The 20627-nt window shown below is 48.9% G+C and overlaps 8 protein-coding genes across 8 annotated transcripts in view; 4 read left to right on the top strand and 4 right to left on the bottom strand.

Moving 5' to 3' along the window:
* The window catches only part of MCYG_08232 (MAP kinase kinase Ste7), a gene marked incomplete at both ends in the record, with an annotated part of 2042 nt that extends 1664 nt beyond the window's left edge, over nt 1–378 (top strand). Inside the window, one exon of the mRNA XM_002843103.1 lies at nt 76–378. Coding sequence (XP_002843149.1) covers nt 76–378 — 303 coding nt within the window. The remainder of the gene's footprint in view (nt 1–75) is intronic.
* An 893-nt stretch (nt 379–1271) lies between these two features.
* Nucleotides 1272–2782, bottom strand: MCYG_08231 (IFRD domain-containing protein; the record flags this gene model as incomplete). The annotated part of the gene is made up of 2 exons (XM_002843102.1): nt 1272–2532; nt 2583–2782. The coding sequence occupies 2 exons, from the start codon at nt 2780–2782 to the stop codon at nt 1272–1274; spliced, it is 1461 nt and encodes a 486-aa protein (XP_002843148.1).
* A 1832-nt stretch (nt 2783–4614) lies between these two features.
* On the top strand, nt 4615–6196 carry MCYG_08230 (conserved hypothetical protein; the record flags this gene model as incomplete). Its single annotated transcript, XM_002843101.1, has 9 exons — nt 4615–4650; nt 4723–4760; nt 4836–4889; nt 4944–4977; nt 5022–5066; nt 5137–5266; nt 5317–5341; nt 5556–5910; nt 5966–6196. 9 exons carry the CDS (start codon nt 4615–4617, stop codon nt 6194–6196), a joined length of 948 nt encoding a protein of 315 aa, XP_002843147.1.
* A 286-nt stretch (nt 6197–6482) lies between these two features.
* Nucleotides 6483–7829, bottom strand: MCYG_08229 (salicylate hydroxylase; the record flags this gene model as incomplete). Its single annotated transcript, XM_002843100.1, has 2 exons — nt 6483–6782; nt 6846–7829. The coding sequence occupies 2 exons, from the start codon at nt 7827–7829 to the stop codon at nt 6483–6485; spliced, it is 1284 nt and encodes a 427-aa protein (XP_002843146.1).
* A 635-nt stretch (nt 7830–8464) lies between these two features.
* MCYG_08228 (conserved hypothetical protein) lies at nt 8465–9544 on the bottom strand (the record flags this gene model as incomplete). The annotated part of the gene is made up of 3 exons (XM_002843099.1): nt 8465–9218; nt 9315–9446; nt 9513–9544. 3 exons carry the CDS (start codon nt 9542–9544, stop codon nt 8465–8467), a joined length of 918 nt encoding a protein of 305 aa, XP_002843145.1.
* A 1172-nt stretch (nt 9545–10716) lies between these two features.
* Nucleotides 10717–15675, top strand: MCYG_08227 (ABC transporter; the record flags this gene model as incomplete). Its single annotated transcript, XM_002843098.1, has 5 exons — nt 10717–12488; nt 12679–12867; nt 13011–14591; nt 14653–14755; nt 14809–15675. 5 exons carry the CDS (start codon nt 10717–10719, stop codon nt 15673–15675), a joined length of 4512 nt encoding a protein of 1503 aa, XP_002843144.1.
* Nucleotides 15676–15905: 230 nt separating this feature from the next.
* On the bottom strand, nt 15906–17291 carry MCYG_08226 (conserved hypothetical protein; the record flags this gene model as incomplete). Its single annotated transcript, XM_002843097.1, has 1 exon — nt 15906–17291. One exon carries the CDS (start codon nt 17289–17291, stop codon nt 15906–15908), a length of 1386 nt encoding a protein of 461 aa, XP_002843143.1.
* A 2019-nt stretch (nt 17292–19310) lies between these two features.
* The window catches only part of MCYG_08225 (conserved hypothetical protein), a gene marked incomplete at both ends in the record, with an annotated part of 2388 nt that continues 1071 nt past the window's right edge, over nt 19311–20627 (top strand). The window contains one exon of the mRNA XM_002843096.1: nt 19311–20501. Coding sequence (XP_002843142.1) covers nt 19311–20501 — 1191 coding nt within the window. The remainder of the gene's footprint in view (nt 20502–20627) is intronic.

Raw genomic sequence — 20627 nt, 5'->3', positions numbered from 1 at the left:
TTCGCCTCCCCTCAAACCTCAGGAGAAATCCCCCTTAACATCGCCGGAGATATCACCCCTCGATCACGTCCACAGGCTTCCTACGGTCCCGTAGACAGCTCTTCGACAATGGGGTTTGAGAAACTATCACTCAACACTCAGGGCCAAAACTACTCGCCTAGCGGACGATCCTCCCGCTCTCCCTACCCACACTCCGCTACATCTACCCAGGGCCCGTTCTCCGTCCCTCGCCCTGCCCCTTCACCAGGCTACCTCTCTACCAGAAACGGCTCTCAGTCCGCTGGCCTTCCACATCTAGCTGGTCCTCCACCAAAAGGCCCCTTACCAGTACCACCTACATCCGATACCTGGCGAAACCAGCAACAGAACAGGATATAAACACCCCAAACTCGTACCATACCAATCATTTTTTTTCCAACCTGACCAATCTGCATCTAAGTTACCATCCTAACCATTTACATTTCAAACGGCGCCATCTATCTTTTGTTCCACCAGTTATCACCTACTTTGCCTGTTCATCTATGTTTACCTAAATCATTGCTCTTCATTTCCTTTATTTACCTCATAGTTTATCATTTTCCTTTGCACCCCTGTTATTGTCACTCTTCCTGTTGTGTTTCACTCTCGAGTTCTCATACCCTACCACCTCATATATACATACATATAGCACCTACCTGTGTAGTTATCATAATAATGACCTCTAGCATGCATGCAATGGTACTTGGCAATCAGAAATTCATAGGAATGTACATAGTTTGGATGCTTTCTTTACATAAATACAATACTTGATATATTACCTGAAGATCGGAATGCTTTCTCTTTCTCGCTCGTAGAAAAAGGGGGCTGGGGGGATGTCTGACTGACTGACAGCGTGGCAAAGCTCGACTTGTAAATCACTAAATGAATGTATTATCAGCCTAGTTATTATAGGTTTGTTTCTTATTAATATCAACAGGCTCGTCGTATTGTTTATTAGTCGAGCATACATCATAGAGAAGGGTTCTAACAGTAGCGACATCCATCATCATCGACAAGAATAGCTGAATAAACGCCAAAGAAACAGAGAAGAGACAATAATACCCGAACATGTATTTGCCGCCGTAAACCAGCTCGACTAACCCAGCAAGCCCTTTTTATCATATATTTCTTTAGTCATTCGTGTGCATTAAGAGAAAGCGGACGAAGCCGCGTCGTAAACCGATATCATGAAGTCAGAAGCAAAGAAAAAAGAAGGAAGACAGAAAGTAAACGCAGAATCAAATCAGAACAAGTCAATGAGAGGATGAGAGGACATCGGCTCCCTTGACTCTTCCGGCGCCTTTTTTCCCAGACTTGGATTTCCCATTGCTGGACACGGGTCCCGAGTTGCCTACGCCTAGGGTAACTGGCAAGGTCTCCAGGATGGCTCTGTTCCCTTCGAAATAGTGATCGACGAACCCTCCTCCTAGAATTCTGCGCATGGCGGCAAGACGTATCCACTTCCACCATCTATCAACACGCATGTAGCTGTTACGATGGAACTTGACTGTCTTGCGGCTCCCATAGTTGTGGTTGGTTTCAAAGTCGATGGCGTTGCTGTACTGTGGCCCACGGCGGGGGTTGATGACGGTATTTAAGATGGATGTGAAGTTGGTGTGAAGGGAGCGTTTGTCCTTCTTGTTGATGTGGCGACCAGATATGTGGGCGAGGGACTCGACTTGTCTAATGATGCGGTGTGTGTTGTGGTATGCGTCGTAGCGCTTGATTAATTTGGCGCCGTTATCATCCTCATCGTCTGATAGGGAAGAGGAGCGGTCGTCGTCTGTGATGTTGTAATTCTCTTCTTCATCCGACTCATCATCTTCCCTGGGCGTGTAACTCTTTTCGTAAAGAAGTGCGATGTTCTCACCAGCTGCGACCTGAACGCTGGTCTCACTGCTATCCAGTTGGTCTGCGAAGGCCTCGATGGCCTCCTCACTCTCGACTTCGAGGTCTTCTATATGCGAGGCGAGGAATCCCCATTCCTCAAGGGCTGCGGTGACCGTGTCTGAGTCATCGGTGGCTTCAATGTAGGCACCGTCAGACATGGCTATCTCCAGCAAGAAGTTCATCTGTTCGATTATGCTGTCATCACCTGCCCCACCAAAGATCGTACACGCACTCAGAGTTCGTATAGCGGCAGCCTTGACGGCGAAAGAAGGCGAGTCCATGATGGCCCGTTTGACGACCGAGCTCATGGACGGGTAGATGGTGTCATCCATCATGGTTACGGCCATGAGAGACGTTGCCTTGAGGGCGAGGATGGTTTCCTTCTCGCTTGGTTCCGATCGGATGGATTTCGCGAACGCCTTGAGCAGCTCGTCCACCTTTTCGCCGAGTTCTTCCTCGTGGTAGTGGGCAGTCAGCATCCGGACAAACAAGTTGAGGTAGTCCTCTCGTCCCTGAACGCTGCTACGTTTCCGGTCGATGAGTTCGTCGATCACATCCTGCAAGGGCGCTCGACTTGCTTCTGCGTCTTGCTCCCCTGAGCCGGACTCTTCAGCCGAAATGTTGCTATCAAGTTGTTAGATAAAATAACGGTGATAACGAGCAGGATGCCATACCTCCAGGCAGTGCCTACACTCCGAGTATCATCATCATCATCATCCTCATCGTCCGAAGGGTGTCGACTAACATTTCTCGAGGACTGGCGAGAACTGTGGGCGGACGTCGTCCTCGAGTTAGGAGTAGACACTCCACGGCTCTGAGCCTTACGAGAGACGGTCTTGTTGCTCTCGAGAGCACGTCGACGGAGGTCACGCATGGTGGCGATACTCCTCGATATATCAACGTTCTTCTTCCGTGTGTTGTTGAGAGATAAAGATAGTATTATATTGATTTATGCGGAGAGAGAGAGAGGGGGGCAAAGCAGTTCCTTATCGGATAAGCCGTGTGTGGGTCTGTCTTTTATGCAGGTGTCTCTAGCGGTTGTCCCTTGATATATATTAAGGAGGGCGAAACGGTTGTAGAGATAGGTGTTATCCCAAAGCTCCGTGCAGGCGGGAGAGGCGTGAGGATATGGGTTCCATAAGGCAGACGGAGGGCAGATACGGCGTTCCGGGGTTGGTTCGTTGGCCTGTCAGGCGCTGGTGCAGCAGGGCTAAGCGTCTTTTAGGGCGGTTTTTGACGGGTGGGACGAAGTTGTCGATGTCAGAAGATGATGAAGTCGCAAGTTTTTTTCAGCACCTAAAAAAAAACTGCCAAGTTGAATGCGGCGGAAAGACAACGTGACTGATGACTAAGCTTAAAGGCGGTGAGTGACCGGCTTAGTAATATCTTCTTTGGGATTTGGTCAGGTGATATATCACGTGTGATTAGTCATCAAAGTCTTGGCGAGTCGATGGCTTTTTTTTTCCTTTTTTTTGTGCTTTTCAACGCTTTCAATCTTTTGATACTTCAACATGCATGATGTTTTTGTATAGAAGATAATATCAAGTGCCGGCTTATCCTCGTGCTTATGGTTGGTTATACTGTGTCTCAGGATCCCCCTGGAGCCTGTTAGGTAAGTATCCAAAGAAAGCAATAATATACGGAGTACTCCATATCCGGACGATACATACGGAACAAGTAGCTATTTGCTACCTGATGTGTGCCGGCCAGCCAACCATAAAGAAAGGTAAGTATTCTCTACTCTGTATGTAACTCCAAACAGAACGTTGCCATCGTCTGATGCATACTTAGGACGGATCACGATCCCTGCTTAGTCACAAGAGTTGGCATACTGACTGGCATCGAGCTAATTGTCTGGACAGTCTCATAAAGCTAACCAGGGTTCAACAACAGCTTCCTTTGTCTGTTTTTACTCGTTCGTGGCGAGATACGGTCTACCCAAAGCAAGAGTTCATGGGCCCAGCGATCAAGTCGACGGGGAGGCGCTCGTTGCATCCACAGCTCCTCACCTTTAACTAGCAGATAACTAGACTGCTACATTATTATTAGCATCTGCAGACATGGAATGAATTTCTTTGTCCCTCCCTTCGGGCCTAGTATCGTCTTTTGTGGCGGCTACGGCCTGACAAGCCATCGGTCTCGCCATGAAAGTATATATATGACATGTTATATAATCTTCTCCCCGTTGCAAAGCTGCCTAAATCATCCCACTTGGTGATCCCTGTCACAAATCCAAATCCATAGGAGGAAAGTTGAGCCATTAGCGCAGAACGGGAAGGGTGCCATCCTGCATGAATAGTACGGGATGATGCACCGGGGTGGAGAGCCGAAAAGCAAATCTAGCAATCACACGCATCGTTTTCTATCACTTACTGCAGTCCTCATTCCCGTCGTTTTCGTTTGGCTCCTCACTTTCACAACCTTTTGGGTTGGTCCAGTTGTTTGGTCAATGGTTCAGTTGCCAATGTGAAGTTTTGGCCGTGGCAAGGGAGTTTCCCATCAGCGACTGTACGGAGTACTTAAAAGGCACAGAAAACATTAGCATTTGCATCTCTTTTCCAGTGCAATATTATATTCAGCAATCTTTTATCTAGCTTGCTTTGCCCTGTGAGCTGCCGCTATATGCCAACACTCTTACCACTTTTTATCTCCTATAGTTAAAGTCAAAAGAACACTGAATACTCCTTTTGTACAGTTAAAACAGCTATGGTTGCTATTAGGGAAACCAGGGTCGAACTCAACGTACGCTGGGCTCCCACAAATACCTCCAGCCTACTTAATTTCTTTAGGTCAGCGTGTTGATATTGATTCTAGGCATGCCATCCGGTAGAGGATCGTGAAGACGACCCCACGTATGGCGAATTGTAAAGCTCTCAATATCCTTCCCCCCCTTTTTGGCGGCTGCACCAGCTAATGCATAGCTCTAGCCCCGAGGAGCAGAGCTACCTAAGCTCTCTAACCTCTAGCGTTCTCAACTACAAGTGAGATCCCTCCTTCACCGTGGTATTAAGCTAGATAACTAATGCTCTTCTTAGATATGAGGTTGGAATGCCTGGAATATGGAAACTAGTTCTTTGCGGCACCCAGTGATCGCTAATGGGTTGGTGATATAGAATGGCCGGCGGTACCATGCATTCCGTGAAGGAATATACACTCTCGTATGGATACCCTACACCCTTGGCCCCTATCCCTAGAGAGCATACTTCTGATTCGAGATATAATCCATAGCCCAACGATAAGGAGGAGCAAGATCGGATGGACCTTGTTCACCATATCTACCTCTTGCTTCTGGAGGGTGCACTCCACATTGCTCCAATTTCAAACCCAAGGAGGGTATTAGATCTGGGGACCGGAACAGGTAGCTATCTCCTCCATCATCTGTACACGCTTAAACTAACTTGATGCCAGGCCTATGGGCAAATGACTTTGCAGAGTGAGTGTTGAATCTTGTATACATCTACCTTGTTACTGATAACCTTTAGTGAACATCCCAACTCTGTGGTCATTGGTATGTATATCCTCGCTTATCCTAGTAATGTGGCTTACACTCTATCTTAGGGACGGACCTGAGTGCAATACAATCAGCCTGGTACATATAGCCCATATTTGTCTTGAGAAAGGAAACGCAAACTAATCGTTTCTACTAGGGTTCCACCCAACGTGACATTTGAAATTGACGACTACGAAACAGAATGGTCTTACTCATGTGGCTTTGACTTTATACACACCCGTGAGCTGATGGGATTCATTGGCGACCACGACCACTTCTTCGCCCAAGCATTCGAAAATCTAAACCCTGGTGGCTGGCTCGAAATGCAAACGATAGACCCAACTATCTGCTCCGTTGACGGAGGAATGGAGAGAGCAGGGATTCTACCTGGCTACGTTGCAAACCTGCATAAAGCCAGTGCCTTGTTTGGGAAGTCTATGACCGAAGCCGGATCCTGGCCCGCTCGGATGGTCAGGGCTGGCTTTCGGAGTGTCCAGGTTCAAATTTTGACAGTAAATTTTAATCTTACCCTCCATCTCTCTACAGCTTACTGACACTTTATCTTAGCTACCAATCGGCACTTGGCCAAAGGACGATGAAATGAAAGAAGTTGGTAAGTTCCAACAAGTGCAGGCGTTGCAGGCAGTTGACTCCTACACGCCTGCCCTCTATACTCGTGTTTTGAATTGGTCTTGGGAAGAGGTCGACACTCTTTGTACTCAAGTTCGGGCGGAACTTCAAGATCGTTCCTTGCATCTTTACCAAAGAGTGCATGTTGTTATAGGGAAGAAACCCTGACTATAACTTGGCAATGTAGCACGGGGTTAAATAGGGATAAGGATAACGGCTTTAGGGTTGGTATGGTTTAATAATGACTCAATATTCGGTTTAAAATATGGGGTATAATGATTCATCTGAACTTAACCGTGGGGGCTTATAACTATATTCCGGGTCAATATATGGTACCACTTCACGTATATGGGTGCTCTCTTTCTCTGCCACAATGCCTCGACACCGTCTTGAAAAAAAAAAATCAAGTCTCCACCCGCATTAACATATATGACTGTCATAAAATGTCTTCTATTTAGGGGATTACGGCTGTCTCAGCGTCGGACATGAAGGTCTTTGTACGAGCGTCGTTTGACCACCAAATCCACCAGGGCAGGATGACCTCCTTCAGCTTGTTCACGAAATAGCCACAGTCGCGAACGGTCTCCCATCGCCTCGATGCCTCTTGATAATGTTCATCTATACGATGGCGACGCAACTCTTCGTACACTTTAAATGCCTCGGTCAGAGGGTGGGATCGATACTTCGCTAGAGTGCGAGTAAACAAGATTGCATCCTCGATGGCGATTCCAATACTTTCACCCTGCGGGGGCATCTATATGGCCTTGTTAAATATATATATCACATTAAAAATATCTACAGATGTGATAGGACTTACTGCATGAGCTGCGTCTCCTAGTAACATGACTCTCTCGGTGCACCACTTCCCGCCAGGTGGTAATTTGTAGACGGGAAACAAGAACCAGCTGTTTGATGCCGTGATCATCTCCCTTACACAGGGAAAGGCAGATTCACCAAATCTATCGAGGATGTCCGCTTTAACGGCATCCTGGTCTGCTCCCTTGGTCTTCCACCCATCTCGCGAGAGCGTTTCTTTGGCCTCCGTCACGGACGCGAGGTAGATGCTCTCGTGGGTTGGCTCATAGAAAGTAGCCAACAAGGATCCCTTTCGTGACATGTTCATGCCCGTTGCTTTGAAATGTAGGTCCGATGAGACCGCCTTGCGATCGACATATCCCTGGGCCACGGAAATACCGGTATAGACTGGCTCTCGTTCGGGTTCGACGTAATTCATCCGTGTCTTGGAGTGTATACCGTCACAGCCCAGGACCAGATCTGCCTCGACCTCTGTTCCGTCTTCGAACGATACTAGTACCTTTTTCTCTCCTTTGTTTCCAGAAGAAGGCTCTTCCAGCCTGACAACCTTCTTGCCATAGAGTATCCTCAACGTGACATTTGCATAGGTAGAGGCGTTGATAGCGTCCAGCATGGCCGACATGAGGTCAGATCTCATCACCCTGAGGCCTCTGAATCCTCCCAGCGGGCTGCCCTCTGTGTCTACAAAGTCCATGGACGCAAGCTGGCCAGGCCCAGAGTAGTTTGAGAACAGCTCAATACGGTCTACTTCGGCGCCGCATTTATTCTCCTGCAGGTGCTCGTACACCCCGAGCCTGTCGAGATTTCGCAGTGCATTAGGCATCAGATTCACGGCACCGCCCAGAGTGGTTGGCTCGTCGCGAAGCTCATAGACGGTGACATTGATGAGCTCGTCCCTGCTCGATAGATATTTGGCCAGCGCCAACGCCGCCGCAAGACCGCTCATTCCGCCTCCAATAATACATATTTCAGAAAGGGGAGCCATAGTAGGTATAGACAGGCGAATATCGAGCTGGACGATCACACGCCATGCATATCAGGAGTATCGATATATGTGTTGGAGATTTCCTCAACTGCCCCCAACTGACTACGGGAGTAACTACTTATATTTCTTCCATCGCCGTCCACGACGACCAAACAACAACTCGACCAAAAACCCCGCGCCTGGCAGACCAGAGTTCTTGATGCCAGTGACGGCACACAGAATACGAAGTATGGCATAAATTGGGCTTGCTAGTTGTATTTAACTAGCGAACCGGGGTTTCTATTGGCTACGCATAGCACTTTATGCGAGTGCGAGCAAGTCGAAAAGAAGCTTGAAGGTGAAGAAGCTTTGAAGGATAAAAGCAATCCACTCCAATCAGTACAATGTAGTTAGTCGGCTCACGTCTCTCATAATCGAGTTCAAAAAGTGAGGACTATCTTGTGGAAGAAGACACTTTTACGGAGCTGATCCTTGAAGAGATTTCCGGGGAAGATCGTTCTAAAGCCATCATGCAAAGCATTTGAAGAATTTACCGGCAGCCCTTTCGTTAAGATCGCCGCAAATGTAAGATACACCATCCAGGAAGGCCCTTCGCGGGTCATTTATCCATTATGTGTTTGTGATTATAAGACAAACTAGTTTCCCGAAACATTCCCTGGTTCGTCATACAGCCTCCAAAGAAGGCGTTCTGCCATGAGCTCGTCCGCGTATGAAGGAAGCTTCGGTTTGATGCTCTCAGGCCAGTCTGGCACCTTAAATGAACTGTAATAGGCCTTTGTTAGATCCCAGTACTCTGGGTACCAGCCTGCAAGTTCCCAGTCCACGACTCCCACAATTCTGCCATGGCGTATGATAATATTCCGCGGGGCTAAATCCGAATGTGAGAAAAACGTCAGATAGTTGTTGCTATGGCAGGATGCAACTTCGTCCCCATAAATTTTGGCAGTGTTTTCCAGTGGAACGCCGCCCCGTAAAAAAGCGTGGAAGCTGGAATGGGACTTAAATGGGCCAACCGGTTGACTACCGATGCGATGATCAAGAATGGCACCGCCCTGCGCGGATGCAACTATTCCTTCTTCTGGGGGAGTAAGTGCTCGGAGTTGGCTTAAGATAGCCGCAATATCGTTGATGATGGTGTCCTTTTCCTGGGGCTCCAGGCCGCGCATCCACAGGGTTTCAAGATCTGTGCCTTGAATGTGGTCCATCATAATATAAATGCCTCCCGGCCCATCGTAGGTGCACTTGACTCGAGGAACTGGGATGGTGGTGTGTTCTGAAATGTAGAGAAGTGCTTCAAGTTCTGGGAGCTGGCACGGTCCTTTAATAACATGATTCCGGCTGACCCTAACAACAGTTGGACCCAGAGATCCAAAGATTGACCGGGCTATTCTAAACTGAGTGCGAAGAATGAGGGTCTTCAAACCTAACGTGCTCATTAAACACTGAAGTTGGCGTTAGTATCGATAGAGCTTTTCTTGAGCAAACCTTGCAATACCATCCTCCCTAGCTTTGAGGGTCGATAAAACCAGAACTGCCAGATGAGACACGTCTTCTCTATTATCTCTAGTGGAAGAGTTCAAGGGATGCTGATAGAAATCAAGTACGGGGTGATGTTGGCTGTATTGGGAGCTTGGTGGGAGTATCGTATCTTCTTTAACAATATTTATGTACGGAGATCCTTACGTAATAATTATGACTAAGCTAACACGAGCCATGTTGAAAGGAGCCAATCAGTGGCCAAAATTCCAGCCAATGAAATAAATCGTATTTAACTAGCGAAGCGGAGTTTCTATTGGCCACGAAGAGCACTTTATGCGTGTGGCGAGCAAGTCGAACTTCCACGCTTGAAGGCAGAAGCTCTTTGAAGAAGAAAAAGCAAGGTGAGGAGGAGTTTCTTATCTCCTTTGCCTGGCTGTATATTCATCGTAGCCATCGTGGCTTGATCAGAGTTGAAGCAGTGCAAGGCGGTAACCCATCAGTGTGCGATCACGATAGCACATCCCCAGGCTAGCAATATTAACTATGATGGAGTAGAAGACCCTCTTACAAAGTAGACGTTTCATAACTTGCTAATTTCATCAATAGGAACATGTCGGGCCGAATTATGCTATGCTATCGAGTTCTGTAACGACTTGGGCGGGGAGTTTGGCCGTAGATGGAGATGGATGAGGCCGTCCTGATGCCATCTCATCTCTCCTGGATCAGCAGCTTTTTCACATGAGGTCGCCTGAAACTATAGCTATTACATGGTACTAATGGTACCATCGATCGAAATCTCGGACAAACTGAGCATGCCAAGGACCAGCTGAAGGACCCTCGGGCGTTATTCTTCCCGACAGGCCAACGGGAACGTCCCTGATTTTATGCCTGTCCGGATCTTCTGCGGATTAACGTCATTCCAAGGTTCCGCATGTCGGCTGAACGTGAGCTTCTGTCCAAGATCGGGGGATACCTACACATGTGCTCCGGTACACTACCACGGAACAAGATACTTCACTACTGCCGAAATGACTTTTTGTGGAAACACAGCTGGTTGGCTTATACAGATCTACCAGGCCTGTAGATCAAGGCCGGGCCAGAAATGGCCCAGTAACCTTGATTTTTGGTGGGGATCGAGACGAGTTGTGCAACCTGTGCTTGCTCCTCTCCGGATGCCATGTCTTCTTCATACCATAGTACTCCGTATACATATCTAGTGTATATATGTATACACAAACCGGGAAGCTCGGAAATGGTTAACAGAGCCGAATTAAACTGCATATTAACTCAGCAGCGTTCGCCGAGATTTCTTATCGCCCTCCTATCAAATTGTATATAGACTGCGACATAAAAACGCAGGGGCTGGCCACTCGTTGCGCCCACCCGTCCTTTTGTCCATTCGTCCAAAATGGCTTCACAATCTCCTCCTCACCCTGTTTCTGATCGGCCTGCTGGCCTATTTGAAGAATATGAGAGTGAAGTTATCACCGAGACAACACATCGCCCCGCCAGTTTAAACGGAAACCACTCTGCCAACGATGGCGCAGATGATAGATACGAATCCGATAATGAATCGGGAGCCATGTATGAAACAGTTAGGACGTGGTCACCACAGACCCGGCCGGAATTGGTTCGAATTGCCTCTGCCTTCTCGAGAATAGATTCTCATCCTGATGCCCCGTCTGCCACAGAGGACGGAGGCCGGTTGAATCGACGTGACACTCTGGCTGGTGTCCAGATTGGCGACCCTGTTCTCAACCCCACGAAGCCCGAATTCGACTTCTACAAATGGGCCCGTATGTTTTTTTATATCATGGAGAAGGAAGGGATCAAGCATAACAGAACTGGAGTCATGTTTCGCAACCTTACCATTTCAGGCTCTGGCTCTGCTGTACAATATCAAGACACCTTCCTCTCGCCATTCGCCGCTCCATTTCGTCCCGGCGAGCTCTGCGGGAAGGGTAGGAACCCCGAAAAGGTCATACTACACGATTTTAATGGGGCAATGCGTGAAGGAGAGCTTCTTATGGTCCTAGGTAGACCTGGCAGTGGCTGTTCCACCTTTTTGAAAGCAATCTGCGGTGAATTACATGGTCTTCAGAAGAGCAGAGAGTCCATCATCCACTACAACGGAGTCTCTCAGCGTACTTTCAAAAAGGAGCTTCGTGGCGAAGCTGTGTATAGTGCTGAAGACGAGCACCATTTCCCTCATTTGACAGTTGGTCAGACTCTCAATTTCGCCGCTGCTGCTCGCACGCCCTCTAATAGAGTACTTGGAGTGAGTCGAAAGGACTTTTCAACGCATTTAGCACAGGTGATGATGTCGGTATTTGGCCTAAGCCACACAAAGAATACAAAAGTCGGCGATGACTACGTCCGTGGAGTGAGCGGTGGAGAGAGGAAGCGAGTTAGTATTGCTGAAATCGCACTCTCTGGTGCTCCAATTTGCTGCTGGGATAATTCTACCCGAGGCCTTGATTCAGCTACTGCCCTCGAATTCACAAAGGCACTGAAGATCAGCTCTCAAGTCGGCGGTATTACTCAGTGCCTCGCAATCTACCAGGCTAGTCAGGCCATTTATGACATTTTCGACAAGGTGATTGTGCTTTATGAAGGACGTCAGATCTACTTCGGCCCAACCAAGGCCGCAAAGCAATACTTTGAGGATATGGGATGGCATTGCCCGCCTCGGCAGACAACTGCGGACTTCTTGACTTCCGTGACCAACCCCAAGGAGAGAATAGCGAAGGAAGGGTTTGAGAACAGGACCCCGCGAACTGCAATCGAATTTGAACGATACTGGAAACAGTCACAGAATAATAAGCTACTTTTGGCTGACATGCATCATTTTGAGGCTGAATATGAGCCGGAAGAAGGCCATCTCCAAGGCCTACGCGAAGCACACGAGCAGGCTCAAGCGAAACACACGTCGTCGAAATCTCCTTACAGAATCAGCGTTCCGATGCAAGTAAGGCTATGTACGGTTCGCGCATACCAGCGCCTATGGGGAGACAAGTCATCTACAATTTCGACTAATATCAGTCAAATCATGATGGCTCTGATTATTGGCTCTCTTTTCTTCAATACCCCTCAGACTACCGACGGCTTCTTCGCAAAGGGCTCCGTCATTTTCTTTGCTATTCTTCTTAACGGCCTGATGTCAATCACTGAAATCAACGGGTATGTTCAAAAGCTCCCCAAGTGTCTCTCTATTGTTTATAAGACTCATGGAAGCTAACCTGCTTTTAAAATAGACTATGTAAGGATTTAATGTAGACTCATCAAAGAATTTACTGACATCCGTTTACAGACGCTCAACGCCCAATTGTTGTCAAACATGTCAATTTTGCCTTTTATCATGCGTATTCAGAAGCCTTAGCTGGTATTGTTGCAGATATACCCATCAAGTTCCTCCTCGCCACGGCATTCAATGTCATCATATATTTCCTGGGAGGGCTGCAGAGGTCTGCAGCAAAGTTTTTCATCTTCTTCCTGTTTACGTTTCTCACAATTCTCGTTATGTCGGCTATATTTCGCACATTGGCTGCAGCGACCAAGAGTATATCCCAAGCTCTTGCTATGGCCGGAGTTATGATACTTGCTCTTGTTATATACACTGGGTTCACGCTCCAACCTGCTTATATGTTAGATCGACCAGTTCCTTATAACTCGAAAGGCTCTATATGCTAACCCACGTTATAGGCATCCTTGGTTTAAGTGGATTCGTTATATCAATCCCATTGCATACGCTTATGAATCATTACTCGTGAATGAAGTCCACGGCAACCGCTATACATGTGCTACCCCCGTTCCTCCATACGGGAGTGGAAATAATTTTGCATGCCCTGTTGCTGGAGCTGTTCCTGGGGAAATGTCGGTTTCGGGTGATGCATGGGTGCAGTCCAGCTATGACTACAGTTACGCACATATTTGGAGGAATTTAGGGATTCTATTGGGTTTCCTCATATTCTTCTATTTTGTCTACTTGGTGGTTTCTGAGCTCAACTTATCCAGTACTTCATCCGCCGAGTTTCTGGTTTTTCGTCGAGGGCATCTTCCCAAGAATTTCCAGAGATCAGAAGATGAGGAGGCTGCTGCTGGAGGCATTGTCCATTCCAATGACCCAGCTCAGGTACCTCCCAAAAACAGCAATGGTGTTTCCGGAGAGACTGCTCGGGGCAGTTCTGCTGTTGCAGTTATCCCACCGCAGAATGATATATTTACCTGGAGAAACGTCACGTATGATATTACTATTAAGGGGGAGCCTCGCCGGCTTCTAGATAATATCTCAGGCTGGGTCCGTCCCGGAACACTAACTGCGCTGATGGGAGTTTCGGGGGCGGGAAAGACTACCCTCCTCGATGCATTAGCGCAACGAACTACCACTGGTGTCATCACAGGGGACATGCTCGTAAATGGGAAACCTTTGGACTCATCCTTCCAGCGAAAAGCCGGATACGTCCAGCAGCAAGATCTTCATTTAGAGACAACCACTGTCCGCGAAGCGCTTCGGTTTTCCGCAGACCTACGCCAACCCAAATCTGTTTCAAGAAAAGAAAAGTATGATTATGTTGAGGATGTGATAAAGATGCTCAGCATGGAAGATTTCAGTGAAGCCGTGGTTGGTAATCCAGGGGAAGGGCTTAACGTTGAACAACGCAAACTTCTTACGATTGGGGTTGAGCTTGCAGCAAAGCCACAACTTCTGTTGTTTCTTGATGAGCCTACATCTGGACTTGACTCTCAGAGCTCTTGGTCCATTGTTACGTTTCTACGAAAGCTTGCTGATAATGGGCAGGCAGTCCTCTCAACCATTCACCAACCATCGGGCATCCTCTTCCAACAATTCGATCGTTTGCTCTTCTTAGCTAAGGGCGGAAGAACTGTTTATTTCGGAGATATCGGCGAGAACTCAGAGACTTTGTTGAATTATTTTGCAACTCATGGAGCGGAGCCCTGTGGCCCTAGTGAAAACCCGGCAGAGTATATGCTTAACATTGTCGGCGCTGGGCCAAGTGGGCAATCGAAAATTGACTGGCCGACGGTATGGAAAGATAGTAACGAGAGTCATCAGGTTCAACAAGAGCTTGACCGAATTCAATTAGAAACAAGCAAAAGGAACGAGGGCAGCGATCAACCGTCTGAAAAAGAACCTAGCGAATTTGCTATGCCTTTTACCGCGCAGCTCTACTGCGTTACCACTCGGGTGTTCCAGCAGTACTGGAGAACACCTTCGTACATCTGGGGCAAGCTGCTTCTAGGACTAGCATCAGCCTTGTTCATGTGAGTTCATCTATCAATCCATTTTAATTCATGCAGAAGACTAACAACGGACTTTATTTAGCGGTTTCTCATTTTTCCTGCAGAATACCTCTATGGCAGGTCTTCAAAATAGCTTGTTCTCCATATTCATGTTGACAACAATCTTCAGTTCCCTTGTCCAGCAGGTAATAAAATTAACTTCTTGCACATGAAGGAACTGGTGCTAATACGATAATAGATTATGCCACGCTTTGTCACACAGCGAGATCTTTTCGAAGTTCGAGAACGCCCCTCCCGTGCGTATAGCTGGAAAATATTCTTGCTTGCAAACATAATAGTTGAAATACCTTATCAGATTCTTCTTGGGATAATCGCTTGGGCTTCCCTCTTCTATCCCACATTTGGCGCCCATCTTTCCTCCGAACAACAAGGCCTCTTCCTACTATACTGTATCCAATTCTTCATATTCGCTTCCACGTTTGCGCAGATGATAATCGCTGGATTACCCGACGCTGAGACAGCTGGAGGGATTGCAACGACTATGTTCGGTCTAATGGTTACATTCAACGGAGTCCTCCAGAAACCCAACGCCCTGCCAGGATTCTGGAGGTTCATGTGGCGTGTATCCCCCATCACTTACACAGTTGGTGGGTTAGCAGCAACAACGCTACACTCCCGGGAAGTGAGGTGTGCACAGAACGAGTTGGCAGTCTTCGATCCCCCAAGGGGATCTACATGTGCTCAATATCTTCAAGAATTTGTGCAGGCAGGTGTTCCAGGAAGCCTTTACAATCCGACAAGCAACAGCCAATGCGAATATTGTCCACTATCCAGTGGTGATCAGTTCCTAGCGGGTTCCGAAATATACTGGAGTGACAGATGGCGAAATTTCGGTATTGGATGGGCGTATATCGTCTTCAATATATGTGCCACCGTCGCTCTGTATTACCTGATCCGTGTGAGGAGGCCTTCTGGAAAGCCAAAGAGAGTAATTAGTGTTATGATGTATTATCTTAGCAGGGCCGGAACATACTGCCGGGCTGCAATCACGGGCCGGAAGGAGAAATTCCCTAAGAAGCGAGAGCAGATTGGCAAGATTTACTGAGGCAGAGATGAGTTGTATGGAATACACTTTTACAATGTACATTTTTATATCATTGAACTCCAGAGTAAATATACTCAAATATTGAGAGGATTTTTTAACGTGATGGTATAATGTTACGTTCACTATGCTAGTTTCGTTTTCGATAGGAAAACCAAGTCATTAGTCGTAAATGCATTGTAGCAGTGATGCCTGCGGAAATATTCAAGAAGCTGATATGATGGAAGGTCGCTCTAAACAGCTCCAGATTCTCTCCGAAGTCCTCTTTTCCCATCACCTCCTCGCTGCCAAAGCCAAACCGCCTCTGTAGCCCATGCTCTAGCACTGGCATGTCGGCCAATACCCCTGGCTTTTGCCGGAGCTGGGGTAGGCTGGTTATTGTTGGAGGACTCTTTCTTTCCATCAACATCGACATCCCCTCCAGCTTCAGCTAACATGCCCGCCACAACGGATTCCCGCTCAACCACACTCCACAGCCCATTCACTAACGGACTGTCCTGATCACCCCATTCACCCTTACCAAGGCGGTAGAGCACACGGCCTAAGACTTGCCAAGCTAGGCATCTTTGGGCTGGCACCGTAGAGCGTGATAGTATCGCGAGCTCCGGGATTGTATATCCTGCCGCTTCTGGGTCGGCCGCATGATGATGAAGGCCCATGGATGGGGGTATGGAGAGTGCTGTGCGGGGCGGGAGGATGGCTCCTTTCAGAGAGAAGCGTAGTGCTGCCGGCGCAATAGAAGTTGCAGTGCTAGAAGGGTGGTAGGCGGATGACGGGTCAGAGTCAGAATCCGAGGAGCGTAGCCAAGACAGACCTGACGCAGAGTGAGGGGTGTCGGGAAAGTAGTGGGTTTGGAGATCAGAAAGAAACGAGGGCGAGGATGGGTCAAGGTTTGGCATGGGATCGGAGCGGGGTGGCGGACGAGGGAAGTGGATTGGTGGTGGTGGTTGGGAGGCCGGATGTAGGTCAGGCGGTGGAATCGATGGCGGAAGGTCGTCTGGCTGGATATATGACTGTTCATTTTCGTTGTTTTGAGCGTTTTCTGGCGTGCCTTGCTTGGTCGGTATATCGAACGAAACTGATTTCTTCGGTTCTCCGTCAGGGAAGTCAGAAGGGCTCGATTCCAACGCTCTGGTTCTAACATTTTTCTTCCCCTTTATTTCCTGGCCATCTTCGTCGATGTTTGCCCTTCTCAGCAACCTTTCGATCAATGACGCAGGCAGGGCGGCCGTAAGCTCAGCTCGTTCAGCTTCGATTTCCGTCTCCGACATAGCGTCTATTCTCCGCTTATTTTCTTCATCAATAGCCCTTTTTTCATCTGCCTCGGTGTCGTCTCTCGCCACAGATTTATCACTATAGGCATCAACACCTGCATTTTCACGTTGTCGTTTGAACGCGGATACCTTGTTGCGTTTGCGGTGTGCCGGGAAGCCAGTTTTGGTATGCGAGGATTTAGGCGTCGGGGCTGAAGGAGGAGTAGGCGCGGAGGGTGTTCGTTCTTGAATGTCGTTAACAAAGCTGCTGAGAGATGGAATTGGGGCCGTTGTAGCTGTTGCAGTGGCGGGTGCATCGTCGTCATCAGAGAGGTCGAGGTGAAACCTCTCACCGCGGAACGCCATCGTTTAAGGAATCCACAAAAATAAGATACTAGCAGACCAACTTTTATCGCTTGTCAGTACGTGTATCCCTATGTCGTGATGCGGTGATATGGGCGAATGTTAAAAAGTGAGCAGTATTGGAAGAAAGATGAAGTTCAAAGTGCTTCCTTTTTTTTTCTTGTCCCGCCAGTCTGGGCCAAGCACGGGACCTGCGGCTTAAAACTCTAAGTTCTAATCTGGACTAGTGTGGAACGGACGGACCTGCAGACGCTAATTCTAAAAAGGACTAGTTCAAGGGTATGCACGAGGCCGGACGCTAAACCAGATCGGGACATGGAGAACTCTTCTTCTTCGAACGACAAACATTCAACGACATCGAACATTGAACATCGACAGGATGATATAGAAAAGAGGTCGAAGACGGTGGATGACAGGCGTGGATGACAGTTGGTGGCGGGAGGAGCGAGGTGAGCCAGGGATGTGGTTGGTGGTTAGTGGAACTATCCCCGTGACCCCGTCTATCGAACTGGAGAGGGTCGGCGCCGGAGGAGAGTGACAGGCAAATGGAACGAAGAAACAGCTTCAGCGAGTCAATGAAGCGGTTGACATCAAAATCTGAGACTGACTGCTGCATACAGATGTCAAATATGATGCATCATCCGGGAGCCTTATCTCTCAACGAATGCGATCCCCGGCCTGCAGGAAAAACAACCACGACGAGCTAATGCAATGGTGACAGCCGATATAGACCAGTGCTAAGCTACGACAAAAAAATTCACCGACGTGACGTACCATTATGGCGGTATAGCCAGTATTCCAACCCTGAAGGCGACCTATCCCACAGACGTTGGCCTCCCCCCCGTTGCGTCTGTCTATAAAACGGTAGATGCTGTCCACACACAGATAATTAAGGGTGACTGGCGCCTCCTTAGTCATCAGGGATGCGCCTGTTATGCGCTAGCCACTAGTTCCTTCGCGCGGCCTCCACACCATATCAAGTCTTCGGCTTCTCAATTCTTCCCTTGCTCGAACTTGCTGCTTTTCTTGTGGCCGCCAAGCTCCCCCTCTCCTGCCAATTGTCCAGTGTACAAGAGAGTTATGTAACTTTGCTGCTCTGGTTCGTCCGCTTATCTGGAGAGAAGCCCGACAGTCAGCTGCTGCCCCTGCTGATACCGTACGCTGCAGCCGTGGCTCCGTCAGTAAGCCCGCTGCCCGAATCCACCACAATGGGTACGATGTATACGCTGGATACGATAAACTGTTCGAATATTGAAACCGGGCTGGATGGACTGAGGGAGGAGAGGATGTGTAATTAGCGATTTGCCCATCCCCCCATTCACGTTCATTTCTTTGCTTTACCTTTTCTCCATCCATTGATCATTCGCGTAAGCCTTGCCTGCCCGTCGCCTGCTTCTGCTTTCTTTTAATCTCTCCTTATCCCTTTTTCTTTCACTCTCTCCCTTCTTTCTTCTTCTTTTTCTTCTTCCTCTTCCTCTTCCTCTGTTCCCCCGGCAAGGAGTCTATAGCCCCGGCTCCCCTTACTCTCTCCAACTCCCAGCAGCTATCGATCCAACCCACGCCACGCCACGCCAAACTTGAAGCTCGAATTTTCTTCAAAACCAACGTGCTTGTTTCACCATCCCCATCTCAACTCATTAATTCTCCTTATCGTCAACTTTTTGTGCATCGCCAACGCAGTCTCTTTTTTTTCCCTTTGCCCTTTTTTTAATGCGATCCGCAATCAACAAAACCAACTCAACCAAACTAAGCTAACCTTCCCCTTCCTTCCGTCAAGCTCGTTATTTCTCTTTCAACGAACAACACAACAACACACGAGGAGTTTTTTTTTTTTACCTGGACGTTCCTCGCTACAACAACAGCAACAACAACACACCACGATCAGCTGCCTTCATCTCTCACCACCTCGGTACCTGTCAGAGATAGCTAAAAAAAAAGCCATAACAGGTTAAATTTTAAATAATACCGCTTTTTTTTTCCTATCGTGAAATCGTTTCTGATGAGGATGAGGATGTCCGGATAATGGACCCGCCTTCCTCGCCGTCACTGACTTCACTCTCTGAATGCGAGAGCATCGCGATCCCGTCGACTTTTCAATCCCAGGCCAGATCGGAATCCAAATCCAACCTCGAATCCCAAGCTCAGCCCGCTCAATCCGGAGCGCCCGCGTCAGCCATCGACCACCCGAGCACCAACAGCTGCAGCAGCAGTATCACGATGGACGAGAAGAAGCCTGTCGTGCCTGAAGACGCCGGCGCTGCTGGCAGGAAAAGTGGCAAAGAAAGCCGGCGGAACAGCAGGGCACCAGCCACAAATACAGACACCAGCCACACGCTTAGTCAGCTGGACGGTGCCACAGGGCCGAAGCAGAAGCGTGTCCGGAAGAGGAAAGACGACGATGAGAAGACGAAGCCGAAGCGGGAGAGGAACTCGACCGGCGAGAGGGCCGCAGCGGCAGGCAGGGACGGCGAGCCGAAGCCCAGGAGACAGCGGAACAGCAATGTCAAGCCGTCAGACAGCCCGGATGCAAACACAGCACCAACAGCGGCGACGGCTGCATCGCGGAAGAAGGCAAAGCTGGAGCACAAAGCAGATGAAACGACCACACCCTCCGCAACGCCGCGACAGGCAAAGATAACAGACATGGTCCCTTTGACTTCGACTCCGGCAGGCCATCCACAGCAGCAGCAGCTTGGCCAGCATACTCCGCAGACCGCCTCCGCACACCCTTCACCAGCACCGGCCTTCTCGTTGCAGCAAAACATCACCCAACACTCTCCGCAGCCATCGCCCCATCATCCGGCTTCCTATCCACCGCGGAGTAGCCCCTACGAAGCCGTCGGGTCTGCGGGCTCCTCGTACGCCTACCAGCCATCCAGCAACAGCAACAGCAACAGCAACACTCACCATGCACCACCACCTCCCCCGCCTCAGGCCCGTCCCGCGTCTCTCCCACGCTCTAGTGGGCAGAACTATGACCCTATTCGCTCAGCTATCGAGAGCAGCTCGTCGGTCTCTACTCCTGCCGTTCCTGCTGTGAAACCCGCGCCGGCTGCTCAGGCCAACGCATCCTATAGCCCACCACCGAACACCGTAACACCTCCACCTCGACCGGCCGCCACTCCTTTTCGGGCCAGCGCCTCTCCCGCTATATCTAGCATCATTGATCCGCCCGTGGCCAACTCTGCGCCTACCATCACTGTGCCGCCTCCTGTAATCACCACATCCGACAACAAGCCCACGCCGTCACCCACCCACCTCTCTACAAATAGCACTGCAGAATCTTCCCAGCCTTCAGCTCACCCTCTCACCCATTCCAAATCTCAGGACTCAAACGCA

Source organism: Microsporum canis, genomic scaffold (genome assembly GCF_000151145.1).
Source record: "Microsporum canis CBS 113480 supercont1.8 genomic scaffold, whole genome shotgun sequence".
NCBI lineage: Eukaryota > Fungi > Ascomycota > Eurotiomycetes > Onygenales > Arthrodermataceae > Microsporum > Microsporum canis.
The sequence above is the reverse complement of the archived record's forward strand: the minus strand, read 5'-3'. Positions and strand labels throughout refer to the sequence as shown.